The sequence below is a fragment of the Oncorhynchus masou genome, chromosome 15 (genome assembly GCF_036934945.1).
Source record: "Oncorhynchus masou masou isolate Uvic2021 chromosome 15, UVic_Omas_1.1, whole genome shotgun sequence".
Taxonomy (NCBI): domain Eukaryota; kingdom Metazoa; phylum Chordata; class Actinopteri; order Salmoniformes; family Salmonidae; genus Oncorhynchus; species Oncorhynchus masou.
Genome location: NC_088226.1, coordinates 21966283 through 21984262, shown reverse-complemented (window position 1 = coordinate 21984262; position 17980 = coordinate 21966283). Strand labels below are relative to the sequence as shown.

The following is a 17980-nucleotide window of genomic DNA, read 5'->3' as shown; positions in this document are numbered from 1 at the left end:
CGGCCTGTTGGCCTTGTGAAGAAGGAATGGATTGTTCGGTCCTCCCCCTCTTATAGTATTGTCTTACATATTATCTCTTTCTCGTTGTTTCTATTTCTCTTTGCATCGACAAAAGCCCGGGCCGGCGTGGATGCTTTTGTATTAGTCTAGACGTGCTGTGTGAATGTGTGTGTGCAGCAGCGTGGTGGGGAGAGAGGGAGGGATGTGGGGGGAGGAATGGAGGGGGAGCGAGAGCAGTAGATAAGGTAGCCTTTGGTTTGGTGGGGGTAGGCAGGCGTTGGTTCACAAGATCAGCCCAAAAGGAGAATGGCACGTGGGGGAGGGGCAGGGTGAATTGGAAGTAGGGAGGTGTTGGGGTGCCAAAGGTGTGGATGGAGAGAGAGGGGGAGGGACCTCAAGCTATTGAGGGAGAAAAGGGAGGGGTGGAGTGAGAGCGTAGGGAGAGGGAGGGGTAACGAGCTGTGGGCTGAGACTAGCGCTCAATGAGGAAGCGGAACAGCAGAGCCATTTTTCACCGTTGAATAACCACCGCACGCCGTTTGCTGTGTGTTGTGTTTTGAGAGAGAGAGAGAAGAGCTACGAGAGAAAGGGAAGAAGAAAGCTCTCCTCCTGGATTTTTTTTTTTTTTTTTACCGGAGCGCTGTCCTTCCTTTCTCACTCTTGCTGTTTGTGAGTGGGGGAGGCCCGGGGTGGACACACACAATGGGGCGAGGAGCCTGTGGCTGCTGGGCCGTTGTGCTGCTGCTGAGAGGGGGAGGGGGTAGAGCGAAGGAGACCGGCACACACAGCTAACTCAGCCAGCCGGCTCCAGTCAGGCCTCCACAGGCATAATCTTACCCCGATCCCTGTCCCTTTTCTGTTTTAAATTTTTTAAATTTTCAAGGAATACTCATCACTTAAACCTGGATTAATCATGTGTGGATTATTGTGGATGGATTTTGTGAAACGGAACTAGATTGGAACCTTAAACAGAACCGATCTCTCTTCCTGTGTGTGTGAGAAAGGGAGCCAAACTTCTCCTGTTATTTTTTATTTTTTTTGCTTTGTGTTGAGGGAAGCTTCTAGATGGATTACAAGATGCATGCCAAGTCTAACGATCTGCTGGATTTTCAGACTCTGGATGCTCTTTTGGAAAAAATGGCACATTATTCTTCTGTCTCTGTGAAAAGGTAACGTTTGGCCGATACAGATAAATAACACATAGGCTTCCCTCGTGTTTCCCATTCAAGGGAGACTTTCTCATAATACTAGGCTACATCCGTTGTGTTTAATACACGGAACAATAATATAAACGCAACGTGGAACCATTTCAAAGATTTTACTAGGTTACAGTTCATATGAGGAAATCAGTCAATCGAAATAAGTTCATTAGGCCCTGAACTTTGGATTTCACATGACTGGAAACACATATACGCATTTGTTGGTCACAGATACCTTTTTTTTTTAAAGAAGAAAATGGGCCTCAGGATCTCATCGCAGTATTTCTGTGTATTCAAATTGCCATAGATAAAATGCCATTGTTTGTTGTCCTTAGCTTATACCTGCCTATACTATAACTCCACCACTACCATGGGGCAACAATGTTGACATTGGCAAACCACTTGCCCACACGACGCCTAACAAAATCTATAAAATGACGTTGGAGGCGGCTTATGATTGAGAAATTAACATTAGATTCTCTGGCAACAGCTCTGGTGGACATTCCTGCAGTCAGCATGCCAATTGCACGCTCCCTCAACTTTAGACATTTGTGACAGTGTGTTGTGAGAGAACTGCATTTTAGAGTGGCATTGTATTGTCCCCAGCACAAGGTGCACCTGTGTAATGATCATGCTGATTTAATCGGCTTCTTGATATGCCACACATGTCAGGTGGATAGATGATCTTGGCAAAGTAAAAATGCTCACTAACAAGGAATATAAACATGTGTGCACAACATTTTAAGAGTAATATGTTTTTTTCTATTTTTATTCAGTGTACATATACTAAGCCTACAGCTTGCATTTGTACTGTATGGAGGACACCTAATCTAAAACATGAAACCGAAACAGAATGCTCCAGTTGACAGAGAAGTCTTTGTTTGTGGACAACTTTCTCAAATATGTCCTATTAATGTGTCATTTTCTCTGATGTAGCTTATTAGTTTAAAGCCTGTGGAAATTGTTGGTTTGGAGGGTTGCATTATTAGTCACCATTCTGCCTATAACCCTCCTGGGGGGAGGGGAGAAAGAGTGTGTTGTATTTGTTGTGGCAGAAACGTGTCCTGATTCCAGGAAATGCCTTGGTGAATGAACTGGTCCGGTGAGTTAAGCCCGGGGAGGGGGGGGGGGGGGGGAGCAAGGGGCGTCCTTTAGCTCCAGTTCTGTGTTTGTTTACTAAGTGACTCAGTGACTCGTACGTGAGGGTTGTCACTCTCTCCCCTACATTCTTGGTGTGTGTTCTCCTCACCCTTTCGTCCTGGCTTTTTGCCCACTGTAAACACAGGTTGTTGTCGTCTGTATTGAATCTTTTCGCTCCTGTTGCACACCACCCTGTGTGTTTGGTCCACCTATGGTCAGTCAGAGAGAGAGAGAGTCACTGGGAGTGTTTCACCACAGTGTTCTGTGACTTGGACTGAACACAAACCCAACCTGATTTAATGTAGGCTTGTCACCAGCAGCAGTGTGTGTTAGGGTTGGGCTGATAGTCTATATTATCATATAGTCTATTGGTGATATTTGAACTTTCCAATTCAAAACTGTGCAGTCGTATCAATATGTTCAACATGAAGTCTAAACGAATAAACACTTTTGTCCCTGTCATAAGTGTATTTTTTCTTTTAATGAAAAGGCGACCTGACTATAAGATCATAAATAAGCACAGTTTAATTATTTTGTCATTTAACAATGCAACATGATAATATCAGATATCGTCAATATTTGGAGTAGCATATCGTGGAATAGGTCTGCCCAAATATCGCCCAACCCTAGTGTGAGGAAGCCTGCTTGCCTCTACAGAGCCACACAGCCAGTAGGAGAGAGTCAGGCTCTGAACAGTCAGACATGACGCATGCCTCTGACTCAGTCCCCCCCCCCCCCAACAGGGATTTTGTTGCATGCCAGATGTGTGCGTGAGCCTGCATGCACGTGGGTGAGAGCAGTTCTCCGCTGTAGTAAGAGGTAGTTAGCGTCCCTGGTTAAAAGTAGTTCGCTATGTAAGGCAGTGTTCCCCCAATTGGTGGCCTGCGGGTGGTTTTATTTGGCCCCCCAGGTTTCTAAATATTTTAGTTTTTTTTGTTGCATTTTCATTGTTGGATGTAAGAGAGTAAAAACAACAGGAAATCACCTCCAATTGATTTTAATTTAGCAATTAAGCAAGGTTTTAAATGTTTTACTCAAATATTATATCAGTTTGGGCTTCTTGTGGTCAATTTGCAGTCTACCAATTATTTGTAATTATGTTCTGGCCCCTCAACCACCCGCCCAAGACTAAATTGGCCCGTGGCTGAATCTAGTTCATGATCCCCGATGTAGGGAATGGGGCATTATTTGGGACACAGACAGCCTAATTCCTGGCCAGGCTGACCAAAAGCATGCGGTGCCCATTGCTACCCCTCTTGGACCGACGGAAAGAGTTAAAATGAAATAGGCTTGGCCCGTTAGTCTATAGGCTGTGTATTTCCCTCATCATCAAACCAATAGTTTGTTTCTCTAATGTTTTCGGAATGATTAAATTCAGATTTTTGTGGCATGACTAACATTCACTACAGTTTGTGTCCAAGTATGAAATTCCAGAATGAAGAGTGCTTTTAAATGCCGATAGAACAGTGCAATAGACCCATCTGCCTGCCTGGTGGCTGACCTGCCTATACTGTGCCCCTCTCTCTCTCTCCATCCCTCGCTAGCTCACTATAAAGATACGAGTGTTCTCGGAAGTACGGCAACTAATCAGTCTCCTCCTTTCCAAAAGTAAAGAATCTTAGGAGTCAATTTTAACACGCAGAAATGGTGGTCAATGGGATTTGGCGTTCGATGAGTCGTGGAATCTATTATTTTTGGAGTCTGCTCTCCACCACTGTCATTGTCGTTAAGTTGGAAAACTGGCAGAGAAAGGCAAGTGACAGCAGTGAAGTCCTGTTTGGCAATACTGTGAAGTTAAATGAGAAGGAAATGCCAACTTTGCGAGGTGGAGTTGAGGTCAAGTAATGGTAGTACAGGTGCAATGCTTAACCATCTGAAAGGGACGCACCGTGAGACCCAACCCAACGCTGGCAGCAGCGCAGCAGCGTTGTGAATTCACATATTTTTCTTTGTGAAAACTTTATGTTTAAATGTGTTTTGCTGTCTAAACATCAAGAACAATTTTTCCATTTGGTCACATCCCTGGTCACAAGTAGTCATTTGGGATCTACTCATAGCCGGATGTCTCTTACTGCGCTGGTGTGTGGAGTGGGATCCTCTGGCCTACGTTCCTACTGGCTGCAGCTACCTCCCCTCCCCTGGAAAACACAAGTTGTTATTTACTTTCTAGATGGAATAGATTGGCCTAGTAGATACAATACCTCTATTTTGTAACCTAACATGAGGTGTGTGTGTCCCAAGTCCCAAATAGCCCCCCCCCCCCGGTTTTCAAGTGTCACTCACTGATAGAACCTGATCTCCTGGCCTCGACTAGGCCCCTCGGTAACCAAAGCCACTTCCTCCCTTCTCTCACAACATTCCTCGGCAGTCTGTGGTGATCTATGTCCAGGTCAAAGGTCAACTGTTATTCCAGAGCCCAAAGCGGTGGGGGTGTGGTGTGACACACACACGGGTAGGCAGGAAGTCAGCCAGTGGCAGCGTTTATCTTCACCTCTTGTAGCAATCTGCCTCTGCTGAGTCGTATTTACAAAGTGCATTAGAGTTGGATCAGGTCCCCCAATCCATATAATCGAAAACTGATCCTAGATCAGCACAGCAGCACTCCGACTCTTGAGACTTTGTGAATATGGGTCCTGCTGTATTAAGTAGGTTGTAAAAATGTGTTGTTGACCTTTAGGACCATAGCAGAAAATAATTTGTCATAGCGATTTATGTTTTTAATGCAGTTTTCTTTTGTCTTTTGAAGTGTGGTTGTGGTTGTTTAATGCACCAAGGCAGAGCCGAATTATCAACCCATACGGGCTCTGTTCAAACGTAGTGCACCATGTAGGGAATAGGGTGCCGTTTGGGGTGCATCCAGACTGGGCTAACTTTTCTATGGATGCTGTTAGTCAAGAAAAATAATAAGGTCTAACCTGGAGCCGACTTAGTTTAATCATCAGCAGTCACAATGGATGGGTTTTGGTCAGCGACTTTGTCAGCTACTCAACTAGCCACTTCCACTCCTGATGAGATTAGTGTTTTTGACATTTACATGTCCATTGTCTGCTGGACTACCATTGTGTACAGGTTCCCCTTTCCAATTGAAACCAAACCTGTGTTACTGTCACTTATCAGGCCAAAGGTGTGAAGGTGAGAATGGGCCCAAGTTGACCTGATTAGGGAACACGTCTCAAATGGCACCCTATTCCCTATAGTGCGCTACTTTGAACTGGTCAAGAAGTAGTGCACTGCATAAGGAATAAGGTGCCATTTAGGATGCCGCCTAGGTGTAAAAAAAAATAATTAGGGGGGGGTAGCTAAAAATCTCTTCAAACATGAGAAACTGCAGGAAAACCTGGTGAAAGCCAACAGGACTAGTGTTGGCCTCTCTTTGCCTGAGCTAATCATGTTTACTCATTGTCATCTTATCTGGTCAAATAGGTTCAGTCAGCAGTTGAGGTTTTAAATAATCGCAATAAACTAGACCCAATAGTGGAGCAATAGCACACAGTGGGGAGAAATGGTGTACTTTGTACTATGTATGTGTGTGTCCTTGGATTCCCTGATTGTTGTTGCCTGGCTGTTGTGAACCATCTGGTGGTGCTGTGTATACATCGGCAGGTTCCTGATCCCAGAGAACACTGCTTCCCGAACTAGCTGGAGCATCAGCCTGGTGTTGTGATGAGCTAGAAGCTACCTAACAAACAGCCTCTGTCCCCATAGAGGGAGCCCTCCCGTCTGTCCCTGAGCTGTCAGTCTGTACCTGCCACAGACGCCTCCCCCATTCTCCTGTGTCTGTAAGAGCTGGGTGGTGGTGTTATGTTTAAAACAGGAAAGGAATTGTCCTGGATTTGTCCATTATGTCCAATGAGGAAACGCTCACTTTCATTTCAAACACATGCAACACATTTTTAAAATGTTTTCCGTTGTGTGCCCCAATGAACACTACCCTGTTTGTGGAGGGCCTGTCAGTTCCTTCCTTAGTGGACGTCATCCTCCTGTCTGCTGCTTGGTCCCATTGTCTGTCCCTGTCGACCTCTTCTGTACTGCAGCCTCAGTCGACCACACACACTGTTTAACACGCAATGAAAATGCATGATTTTTGCCCAAGATAATTGTAAGACTTGAACAAAATGAATCAGTGATTCGTATTGTCCTTCAGGTTTCTGAAGAGGCAACGGCACACCGTGGCTGTTCGCGTTTTGTCTACCACTTCGTGTAGCCGTTTGCGACAATACTAATGTAACGACAACCATCGTCTACTTTGGAAATGTTTTGCAAAAAACTTGTCAATTGAAATGTTTACTACAAAGTAGTCTCTGTCTACCTGGCAGAATGATATCAGGATTATTTGCATCAATCCAGTGGTCATTTGATTTGCAAACTCAGATCACATGAGCGCTACAGAAACATTGCTAACCAAACAGTCTCTGGCTAGTGGTCGTCTGATGTGATTCAAGCATTGTTCTCCGCCTTTAAAAATGGAAAAACTGGGGGGGGGGGGGGGAACGACTACGGAATCAGGCAAAATATTAAACCAATTTTCTTGAGCCCAACCAGTGCAGTGCTTGACTAATTTCCACTAGACTTATGCAGCCCTGGTTCTGAATGCAGCCCGCTACTTGGTCATCAGCAGCAGCAGCTCTGTGCTGTATCATGTCTAGCATTATATTCAGGAAGTCTGTACTCTGTTATAAGAAACATTCAATGACTGTTTTGGCTGGTGCTTTGACCTGAGTGGGCAGGTAGCAGACAAGTAAAAATTCCTCTCTCCTGTTATCATCCCAGACAGAGGTCAGTCAGTGTATGGGTGTGTTTCATCCAGGGAGTCCTAGGCAGCGATCATGTGCTTGGTTAACTGCTAACTCAGAAAGGTTGACTCATCAGGAATGTGGTTAGTTGAGCGAGATCCGTACACTGGTGTGTGTGTGTGTGTGTGTGTGTGTGACTGGCCAGAGTTTTAAACGAGAATCCCTCATGATCAATACTTTGTGGTTGGTCACATTGCTACGTCTTTGTACTCTGTCTCCAACACACTGCCCTTGTGACATAGTAGCCTGGGGGAGAGGAGGCGAGAGGCGGCATGGGAACACTGTGTTCCACCAGCAGCCAGATGATGCCAAACGTACCACACACACCCACACAAAACCTCCCACACCCTGAAACACTCCAGAGACTTCTAAGGAATGGGATAGTCTGTCTTTACCAGGGACCCACATAAACCATTAGACACACACAGGCCCTGCCAAAACCCCAGCGATGGCTAACTTCTAACTCACCTCTGATCACACACATACACACACACACACACACAGACACACAAAAAAATATACACACACACACACACACAGGGTTGGGTCAATTTCAGTTCCGTTCAGAAAGTAAACCAGATTTGGAACTGGCGTTTCAGTATAGTCCTTGAATTGACAGGTATTGAAACTGAATGAATCCTGACAGACAGACACAAAGCCTTTCTTTATGATGGGCCAGAGGGGAGAACTGGAGCAGCTTACAGACGGTAGGCAATTAAGGTCACAGTTATGAAAACTCAGAGGCCTTTCTACTGACTCTGAAAAACACCGAAAGAAAGATGACCAGGGTCCCTGCTCATCTGCGTGAACATGCCTTAGGCATGCTGCAAGGAGGCATGAGGACTGCAGATGTGGCCAGGGCAATAAATTGCAATGTTCATACTGCGAGACGCCTAAGACATCGCTACAGGGAGACACGGACAGCTGATCATCCTCGCAGTGGCAGACCATGTGTAAAAACACCTACACGGGATCGGTACATCTGAACATCACACCTGCAGGACAGGTACAGTATGGCAACAACAACTGCCCGAGTTTCACCAGGAATAATCCCTCCATCAGTGCTCAGACTGTCCACAATAGGCTGAGAGAGGCTGGACTGATGGCTTGTAGGCCTGTTGTAAGGCAGGTCCTACCAGACATCACCGGAAACCACGTCGCCTATGGGCACAAACCCACCGTCGCTGGACCAGACAGAACTGGCAAAAGGTGCTCTTCACTGACGAGTTGCGGTTTTGTCTCACCAGGGGTGATGGTCGGATTCGCGTTTGTCGTCGAATGAATGAGTGTTACACCGAGGCCTGTACTCTGGAGCGGGATCGATTTGGAGGTGGAGGGTCCGTCATGGTCTGGGGTGGTATGTCACAGTATCATCGGACTAAGCTTGTCATTGCAGGCAATCTCAATGCTGTGCGTTACAGGGAAGACATCCTCCTCCCTCATGTGGTACCCTTCCTGCAGGCTCATCCTGACATGACCTCTCCAGCATGACAATGCCACCAGCCATACTGCTCGTTATGTGCGTGATTTCCTGCAAGACAGGAATGTCAGAGTTCTGCCATGGCCAGTGAAGAGCCTGATCTCAATCCCATTGAGCACGTCTGGGATCTGAGACCTCAGGTTGAATAATATAGCCTAGGTCAATATGCACAAAGAAGTTCTCTGAAGAGGCAACACTGTATCTGATCATTCTGGATCCTAGTTTGACAGGTTGCACACCACAATATAAATTATGCATTTCCGAGATATGTTAGATGAAATAGCTTACTTTTTCAATTATAGGCTACGATCTCAGTTGTCCAACTTTACTCTAACTGTTTCGTTCCCATGGAAAACCAGGTTTTTGTTTTATCGGTGTAAGTCTTGTTGTGGGTAAAAGTCACACGCCGAGTAGAATGGGGAAATCCAAAACGTATAGGAAACACACAGTACTCCACCCGCAAACTGCACATACTGACACGTCTGTGGGTGGTTGTTTGTGTGTGTGTGTGTGGTTCTTGGTAGGGGGGTTGTGTGTGTGTGGTTCTTGGTAGGGGGGTTGTGTGTGTGTGTGGTTGTGTGACCTTTGGTTGCCCCCGCTGGAGAACGCTGCTCTCCCTGTCCTCCCCAGTCTCTGTCTGTCCCTCATTATAACCTGATGGATAATGTTGTGTGGGAGTGCTGATCTAGGATAAGGTCCCCCTGTCCATGTAGACCTAATCTTATTTATTGTAATCTTAAAGGAAAAACTGCTCCTAAATCAGCACTCCTAGTTCTCTGAGATGCTTGATACGTACGCCCCCCCATTGGGGGTTTCAGCATTATTTTTTACATTTATTTTACTATGTCTGTCTTTGTACCTGTTTTAGGGCCAAACCGATAGCAGTTGGAAGAGTTGCAGAGTTAATTGAAAATGCCATTGTTGATTTATATACTTTTATCATTATTAGGCTATTTTCTCTTGATCCATTCGGTCTATCCACTAGAAGCTAATGGACAATATGGACACAGATAGAAAAATGTATACAATATATGAAAAAGTTATTCAAGTATAAATTACCAAAGTTACCATAGATTATATGTTACTTACCAAAATTACTGAAGATTCCGGTAGCTGGTAAATTAGCGGGAGCTTTGCAATCCTATATGTCTGACAAAGATGCTAATGCCGGTCTGTCCCCCCCCCCCCCCCCCTCCTTTCCTAGAGAGGCTAGTGAGGAGTGCAATGGAATCAGCGGTGCTCTCTCAGTGGAGTCGTCCGCGCCGCCGTCGAGACTGAACACCTGGTGTCCCGCGGCCACCGCCGCCCCTACCCCAACCCTTACCCCTGCTCCGGCCCCTGTGCCCGCGCCCCCAGTCACCTCCGCAAGAATGGGGGACGGCCTGGATGCAACCACAGTGCAGATGTCTTCGTCAGGCAGCAGTAGCAGTAGCCAGGGGGGGCAGCCCCAGCCCTCCACCTACGTACCCACCGTGCCAGAGTTTAACCCACCGCCCCCGGAGTACATCAACCCATCGCAGCCCAAGCGGCAGACCAACCAGCTGCAGTACCTGCTCAAGGCGGTGCTGAAGACCCTGTGGAAGCACCACTTCTCCTGGCCCTTCCAGGCACCTGTCGACGCCGTCAAACTCAACCTGCCGGTGAGTAGTGTGTTTGTCTGGTTGGCTGGCTGGTGTCACGCTATGTGGACGAGGAAAGGAGAAACGAACGACCTGAAAATAGTCTTTGGATGTTTCATTAATTTATAAGTTGAATTCACTAAATAGTCTTTTAGAGCAGGTTTGGGTTGTAGTGTACCTACATGATGGTAATTCTCCAGCAACAGGGTTGGAGAACCCTGCTTTAGATTTCTATCCTAACTACCCATCCACATCGCTCGGACCAAACGCCACACTCAGTGTTTCTCCTCTGCCATGAGTCCGGGTTTGATTTTCTCCCTGGCATGTTACAAAATGGGAACACGTTCTGACCGTTTTGGTCCTTGATACAGAAGGGTTGGGCCAGAGCCGTCATAGTGAAACTAGGAATAAATGCATAATGAATAACGTGAAATGTTGAGTCAAAGTAACATGGCTATATACAGGGAGTACCAGTACTGAGTCGGTGTACAAGGTAATTAACGTAGCTATATGGATATGCACTCAGTGACCAGTTTATTAGGGATACCATCTAGTGCCGGTTCGGATTCTCTTTTACCTCCGGAACAGCCTGAATCATTCGTTTTTCCCATTCTAACGTTCAATCAAACAGTAACTGGATGCCTGTCTGCCTGCTTTATATAGCGATCCACGGCCACATCACCTACCGTCTGCAGGAGCAAACTATTTCCATGAATGGGGTGGTATACCTAATAAACTGACCAGAGTGTAGGTAGGCGGTGTAGCCTAGTGGTTAGAGCATTGGAATAGTAACCGAAAGGTTGCAAGTTCAAATCCCCGAGCTGACAAGGTACAAATCTGTCGTTCCCCTGAACAGGCAGTTAACCCACTGTTCCTAGGCCGTCATTGAAAATAAGAATGTGTTCTTTAACTGACTTGCCTAGTAAAATAAAGGTAAAAAAAAAAGGTGTGGCTATGCAACAGGATAGATAGATAGACAGCAGAAGTGTGTGTGTGTGTGTCTGTGTTGGTATGTCTGTGTGTGTGTTGGTAGGTCTGTGTGCGTGTTGGTATGTCTGTGAGTAGAGTCCAGTGTGTGTCCATAGTCGGTGCATGACAGTTGGTGCAAAAAAGGGCAAATGCAGGTATTCCGGGTAGCCATTTGATTAGCTATTTAGCAGTCTTGTTAAGTTGTCTTACGGCTTGGGGGTAGAAGCTGTTCAGGGTCCTGTTGTTTCCTGACTTTTGTGCACTGGTCCCTCTTGCCTTGCGGTAGCAGAGAGAACAGTCTACTATTGGTTTTCCCTTTTCTAGGTCACGCCCTTACAACTCTGCACCCCAAAGAGCTTTTTTTTTGTTGTTGCAAGGAGTATTGAGTTTATTATTGATTCTAGTAGTGTTTCTATGTGGTCATGCCACCCAAGCACCCAAAATGCACACTTGGCAGAATCCTCTGCCTGTGACTGTCCTGTTTATAATTGAATTTGACTTCAACATTTCAGGACTACTACAAGATTATTAAAGTTCCTATGGATATGGGAACGATCAAGAAGCGACTTGAGAACAGCTACTACTGGAACGCCCAAGAATGTATTCAAGACTTCAACACCATGTTCACCAACTGCTACATTTACAACAAGGTAACGATGCAGTAATGCACCGTAGCTGTTGTCAACCACCACCATAGAAATAGAATCTATAGAAAGGGCTTGGAACCGCTAACCCTGACAATTTGAACGAGGTGGTTCATTTGATGACCACCACACCCAATATACTTAGTATCAGAGACATATATTTAGAGTTTAGCTAACTTTTAGAATGGATGCTTTTTCCTAGGTAGTGCTAGATAAATGTATATCTGGGTCCAAGGTAGTGCTAGATAAATGTATATCTGGGTCCAAGGTAGTGCTAGGTCTAGGTCCTAGGTATGTCTAGGTTTTGGTTTCTGGTACTGTATTAACATGGAGTGTCTGTCTCCCCATGCCTGCAGCCTGGAGATGACATAGTCTTAATGGCTGAGCAGCTGGAGAAGATGTTTCTCCAGAAGATTACTGAGATGCCCCAGGACGAGACGGAGATTGCTGTCATGACCGGCAAGGGTCGAGGCCGGGGCCGACGGGAAGGAGGTAGGGTTCAGCACACACACACACACGCACACGCAGACGCACACAGGCATACACAGGCACACAGGCACGCACACACACAGGCACACACACACAGGCACACACTGAAACAAGTACACTCCCCTGGCCTGGGGTTTCCAGTACCCTTTTCACACTACTGAACTGAACTGTGCTGTGCTGGCCAGGTTACATGTCCACCATAGTTGCTGGAAGTTGCCTTTTGTCATCTCTTTTTTTTCATGTTGTGTTTCAAGTGAGCAACCTCCACTTTTCAAACTAAATAAAAGGAGGAATTATCACTGTGAATCATCATAATGTTTGTGACAATTAATCCCGTAAGGGATGGGTTGCCAACTGGCACCAAAATACATTTAAATGAATTAAATTTAGGGTTGGGCGGTATACACATTTGTGTACCGTCATACTGTTTTTGTAACATACCGGGTTATACGGTATTACCGTAAGTGCACACAAGAGGTGCAGTTTAAAAATAAATGATATTTCATTATTTATACCCACAAAACTATTAAGGCAACCAGGATCTTTAGGGCCCTATAAAATCAGTTAAATGTTTTTTGCCTCATTCCGTTTTATTTGTTCCCAAATTACATTTCCCCATTTTAATTCTGTCTCCCCCCCACACACCAATGCTTAAAGAGAAATGTCTTATTTTTTCCCCACATCATTCATTATCCCCAGCACCACCCCAACATCAACATGTTTCTATGTTTTGTAGTAAAAAAAAAAGATACAGGGAAGTAAGTGTTTCCAATGACAATTAGTATGCAATGTCTACTCATAATTGGTTGAAATCACATGATGCACAAAGATGTGATTGTTAACACTTATGTTCCTCTTTTTTACTACAAAACATAGAAATTAGAGGTCGACCGATTAGGACTTTTCAACACCGATACCGATTATTGGAGGACCAAAAAATAGCAGATAAAAAAAAAATTATATATATATATATATATATATATGTGTGTCATAATGACAATTACAACAGTACTGAATGAACAATTAACACTTTTTTATTTTAACCTCATATAATACATAAATAAAATCTATTTAGTCTCAAACAAGTAATGTAACATGCTCAATTTGGTTTAAATAATGCAAAAACAGTGTTGGAGAAGAAAGTAAAAGTGCAATATGTGCCATATAAAAAAAGCTAACATTTAAGTTCCTTGCTCAGAACATGAGAACATATGAAAGCTGGTGGTTCATTATTCCCCGTTAAGACGTTTTAGGTTGTGGTTATTATAGGAATTATGACGCGTCGACTATTTCTCTCTATACCATTTGTATTTCATATACATTTTGATTATTGGATGTTCTAATAGGCACTTTAGTATTGCCAGCCTAATCTCAGGAGTAGATGGGCTTGAAGTCATAAACAGCGCTGTGATTCAAGCATTGCTAAGCGCTGCTGACAAACGCAGTTGAGTTTGAATGAATGCTTACGAGCCTGCTGCTGCCTACCACCACTCAGTCAGACTGATCTATAAAATCATAGACTTAATTATAATATAATAAACACACAGCAATATGAGTCTTAGGTCATTAATATGGTCAAATACGGAAACTATCATTTCAAAAACAAAATATTTATTATTTCAGTGAAATACGGAACCGTTCTGTATTTTATCGAACGGGCGGCAACCCTAAGTCTAAATATTGCTGTTACATTGCACAACCTTCAATGTTATGTCATTATTATGTCAAATTCTGGCAAATTAGTTCGCAACGAGCCAGGCGGCCCAAACTGTTGCATATACCCTGACTCTGCGTGCAATGAACGCAAGAGAAGTGACACAATTTGCCTAGTTAATATTGCCTGCTAACATGAATTTCTTTTAACTAAATATGCAGGTTTAAAAAAAATATACTTCTGTGTATTGATTTTAAGAAAGGCATTGATGTTTATGGTTAGGTACATTCGTGCAACAATTGTGCTTTTTTCACAAATGTGCTTTTGTTAAATCACCTGTTTGGCAAAGTAGGCTGTGATTCGATGAGAAAATAACAGGCACCGCATTGATGAAATGCAACGCAGGACAAGCGAGTTAACCTAGTAATATCGTCAACCATGTGTAGTTAAATAGTGATTATGTGAAGATTGATATGGTTTTTTTATAAGATAAGTTTAATGCTAGCTAGCAACTTACCGTGGCTCCTTGCTGCACTCATGTAACAGGTGGTCAGCTTGCCACGCAGTCTCCTCGTGGAGTGCAATGTAATTGGCCATAATCGGTGTCCAAAAATGCAGATTACCGATTTGTTATGAAAACTTGAAATCGGCCCAAATTAATCGGCCATGCCATACCGATTTGAATCGGTCGACCTCTAATAGAAATGCAGCCTTTTCACATGTTGATGTGGTGGTGCTGGAGGTGATGAATATGAAGTTGTATTTGACATTTTTTAACCACATCAGGAGACCACTTGAGGTCTGGGCAAAATTTGAGAAAGTAAAACGTTTGGGCGTAGTACCCCTTTTAATTCCAGTGCACACCAGCAAGAGGCTGTTTTTAGCTGTGTTGTTTTGGCACAAGTGATGGTATGGTTTGCTAAACAAATATCCACTGGATTGATGCAAATAATCATGATATCATTCTGCCGGGTAGGCAGAGGCTACTTTGTAGTTCATGTTTAAGTTTTTTTGGGAAAGCCTTTCCATCTACCAGAATACCTTTCATTAGCATCATGCTAACGGCTGCACAAAGTGGTAGACGCACGCTTCGTACATAGAGACAGGGAATTCTCCTTGCCTCTTCAGAAAGTTGCAGGAAATGCAAATCAATTAGGCATTCTTTTCATGTTTTATGGTAGACTTGGGCTAATTGCTACATTTTCAATACATTTAGTTGATTCCCTACTAAGTTCAATGTAGATTTTATAGGGCCCTAGATCTTTATCCAGGAGTGGGTTGAATGTCTCTGCTGTAATCAAGAAGCTTGATCTTGACATTTAGCCACTTAGCTAGCAAGTTAAAAAACCAAATGCATAGCTGGAGCCCTGAGCTGGATATCATTTAATTGACATCTTAGAATTATTGTACTTATTCAATTTCATTCATTCATTCATGCATTGTTCTGTCTCTGTGCGTCTCACCCTCCCAGGTCTGAACTTGAAGCCAGGCCCGACTATGGATTCTCCGTCCACCACCCCCCAGACACGGGGCTTCTCCAGCCACTCCCCAGGCCCCCAGACCAGAGGACCACCAGTGCAGCAACAGACCCAGGAACAGGGGCCTCCATCTCTACCTCCTCAGCCCCTCATGCAGGCCCTGCCCTCCCGCGTGCCCCCAACGCTACCTATCCACACCCATGCCCACGCGCCACAGCTCGGGGCCCCCTACTCACTCGGCCCGTCGGACCTGCCACTCCAGGCCCCTCCTAAGCTCCCTATCATGACCACCGTGCCTCCTCCCCCCACCCAGACCACCCTGCCCCCCACGTCCATTCAGAGCACCGCCCCCATACTGCAGAACCCCGTGCCCATGGCCAAAGTGAGTAGGATGGAGGGTTTGGCATGCATGGGGGGGGGGGGGTGGTCCCTACCTGTTTCGAGGTGGTCCCTACCTGTTTCAATCAGTTTTCTTCCATTTGATGTATAATGAACGACCCTTGATTCAAATAGTATTTGTGTTCCTTCAAATAGTATGAGCATTTAATTGAACCTCTCTGGAGTGCCAAATGGGCAGGGTTTGCACTTTTAGGGCTACTCCGTTGGTTCCATTGCACCAGGAAAGCTCAGTCAATCACAGTTCAGAATGCTTTTGATATAAGTACACTAATGTGTATTACCTTGAGCATCGGATCTAAAACGATCACATTCTCCTCTCATGCTCTGCCTCTTCTCCGTCCCCTTTCTGTCCCTCTCCCTGTGCCCCTCATTTCTCTCTATCCCCCTCTTCCCTTCCCCCATTCCAGCAGAGAAAGAGCCAGAAAAGGAAAGCCGACACGACCACCCCCACGGCCAACGACCAGCTGAGCGAGTCTTCTCCGGCTGAGTCCAAGTCGGGCAAGACGCTGCCGCGGCGAGAAAGTGCCAGGCCCACCAAGCTTCTCAAGAAGGAGGCTCCGGACTCCCAGCACCACCTGGGCCTCGGGATAGGTCTCGGTCTCGGGGGACCCGTAGGACCAGGGGTAGGGGCTCATAGCCCCAAGCAGCAGGAGCAGCTACGGTACTGCTCCAGCTTGGTCCGAGACATGTTACATAAGAAGCACGCTGCCTACGCCTGGCCCTTCTACAAGCCTGTCGACGTGGACATGCTGGGGCTGCACGACTACCACGACATCATCAAACACCCCATGGACCTCGCCACCGTCAAGGTGGGTTTGAATGGAACACTATTATGCCTGCGTCCCAAATTGCACCCTTTCCCGTGTGTGTGTGTGTGTGTGTATTTATATATATGTATATATAGGGGAAAGGGTGCAATTTGGGACGCAAACATAATAGTGTTCCATTCAAGCCCACCTTGACGGTGGCGAGATCCATATATATATATATAGTACACTACTTTTGACCAGAGCCCATAGTGCACTACTTTTGACGAGAGCCCTATGTTGGGTTAGGGTTGGAAAGAAGGCCTGAAGGAGTGTAGCTCTCTAAGGGATTCCCTAGTCCTCTCTAAAAGGCTTGCAACATTGCGATGTGGTTTTGTGGTTGACATGTGGTGATGTGTTTTGTAGGTGAAGCTGGACAACCGGCAGTACAGAGACGCCCAGGAGTTTGCTGCCGACGTGCGGTTAATGTTCTCCAACTGCTACAAGTACAACCCACCCGACCACGAGGTGGTGGCGATGGCACGCAAACTACAGGTAATAAAACGTCTGACATGGTTAATAATAACACCCTCAGAATTCCAGTTCATTACTTACATCTTCCAGAAGGAACTTAAGTCTGGTAACATAAAGATATATTGTAAATATTTAAATTGTAACATTCACGCGTGACAGATACACATGCAAGGTGTATATATACATACACACAAGGTAAATGTCACAAAAATCGGTTTCATAACAAATGCCCACATGAGCTTACGCCTTTTCATGTACCTGTTTGCTAAACTATTTGCTGTGTTAATGTTTTACTGGTGCAGCAGATGTGTTTGAAATCAGGGTTGTTCAGTAGGGAGAATACGTTTTGAAATCGAGTGAAATTCATAGGGTACTACCAGTTCCCGAACACCGATGTTTGCTTATCCATTGCAACTAGTTTTGCTGCGGTGTGCCCTATTGAACACCACCCAGTTCTGTTCTCTATCCAGACTCTGACACTGAGTATGTCCTCTCTCTCTCCAACAGGATGTGTTTGAGATGCGCTTTGCCAAGATGCCAGACGAGCCCGAGGAGACGCTGGCTTCGGCTCCTGCCCCCGCGCTGCTCCAGTCCTCTGCCCCCATCATCAAGTCCCAGCCGCCGCCCATCCTAAACCCCGCCTCCTCCATTCTAGGTCCTGCCTCCTCGGTCAAACACCCCGCTTCCTCCTCGGACAGCTCCAGTGATTCGTCATCGGAGTCGGAATCATCCACGAACGACTTGGAGGAGGAGAGAGCCCAGAGACTGGCCGAGCTACAGGAACAGGTTTGGATTGAGGGATTCCAGCTTCTCTGACATCTCTATTCATCATACAT

General features: G+C 45.4%; 1 protein-coding gene across 1 annotated transcript in view; it reads left to right on the top strand.

The window, feature by feature from the left end:
• The first annotated feature begins 488 nt into the window (after nucleotides 1-488).
• brd4 (bromodomain containing 4) overlaps nucleotides 489-17980 on the top strand; it is a 34379-nt gene continuing 16887 nt past the window's right edge. The window contains 8 exon segments of the mRNA XM_064988673.1: nucleotides 489-1169; nucleotides 9817-10252; nucleotides 11713-11850; nucleotides 12201-12336; nucleotides 15459-15847; nucleotides 16272-16673; nucleotides 17037-17165; nucleotides 17652-17930. Of these exon segments, the coding sequence (XP_064844745.1) occupies nucleotides 1066-1169; nucleotides 9817-10252; nucleotides 11713-11850; nucleotides 12201-12336; nucleotides 15459-15847; nucleotides 16272-16673; nucleotides 17037-17165; nucleotides 17652-17930 (2013 nt within the window). The 5' untranslated portion in view covers nucleotides 489-1065.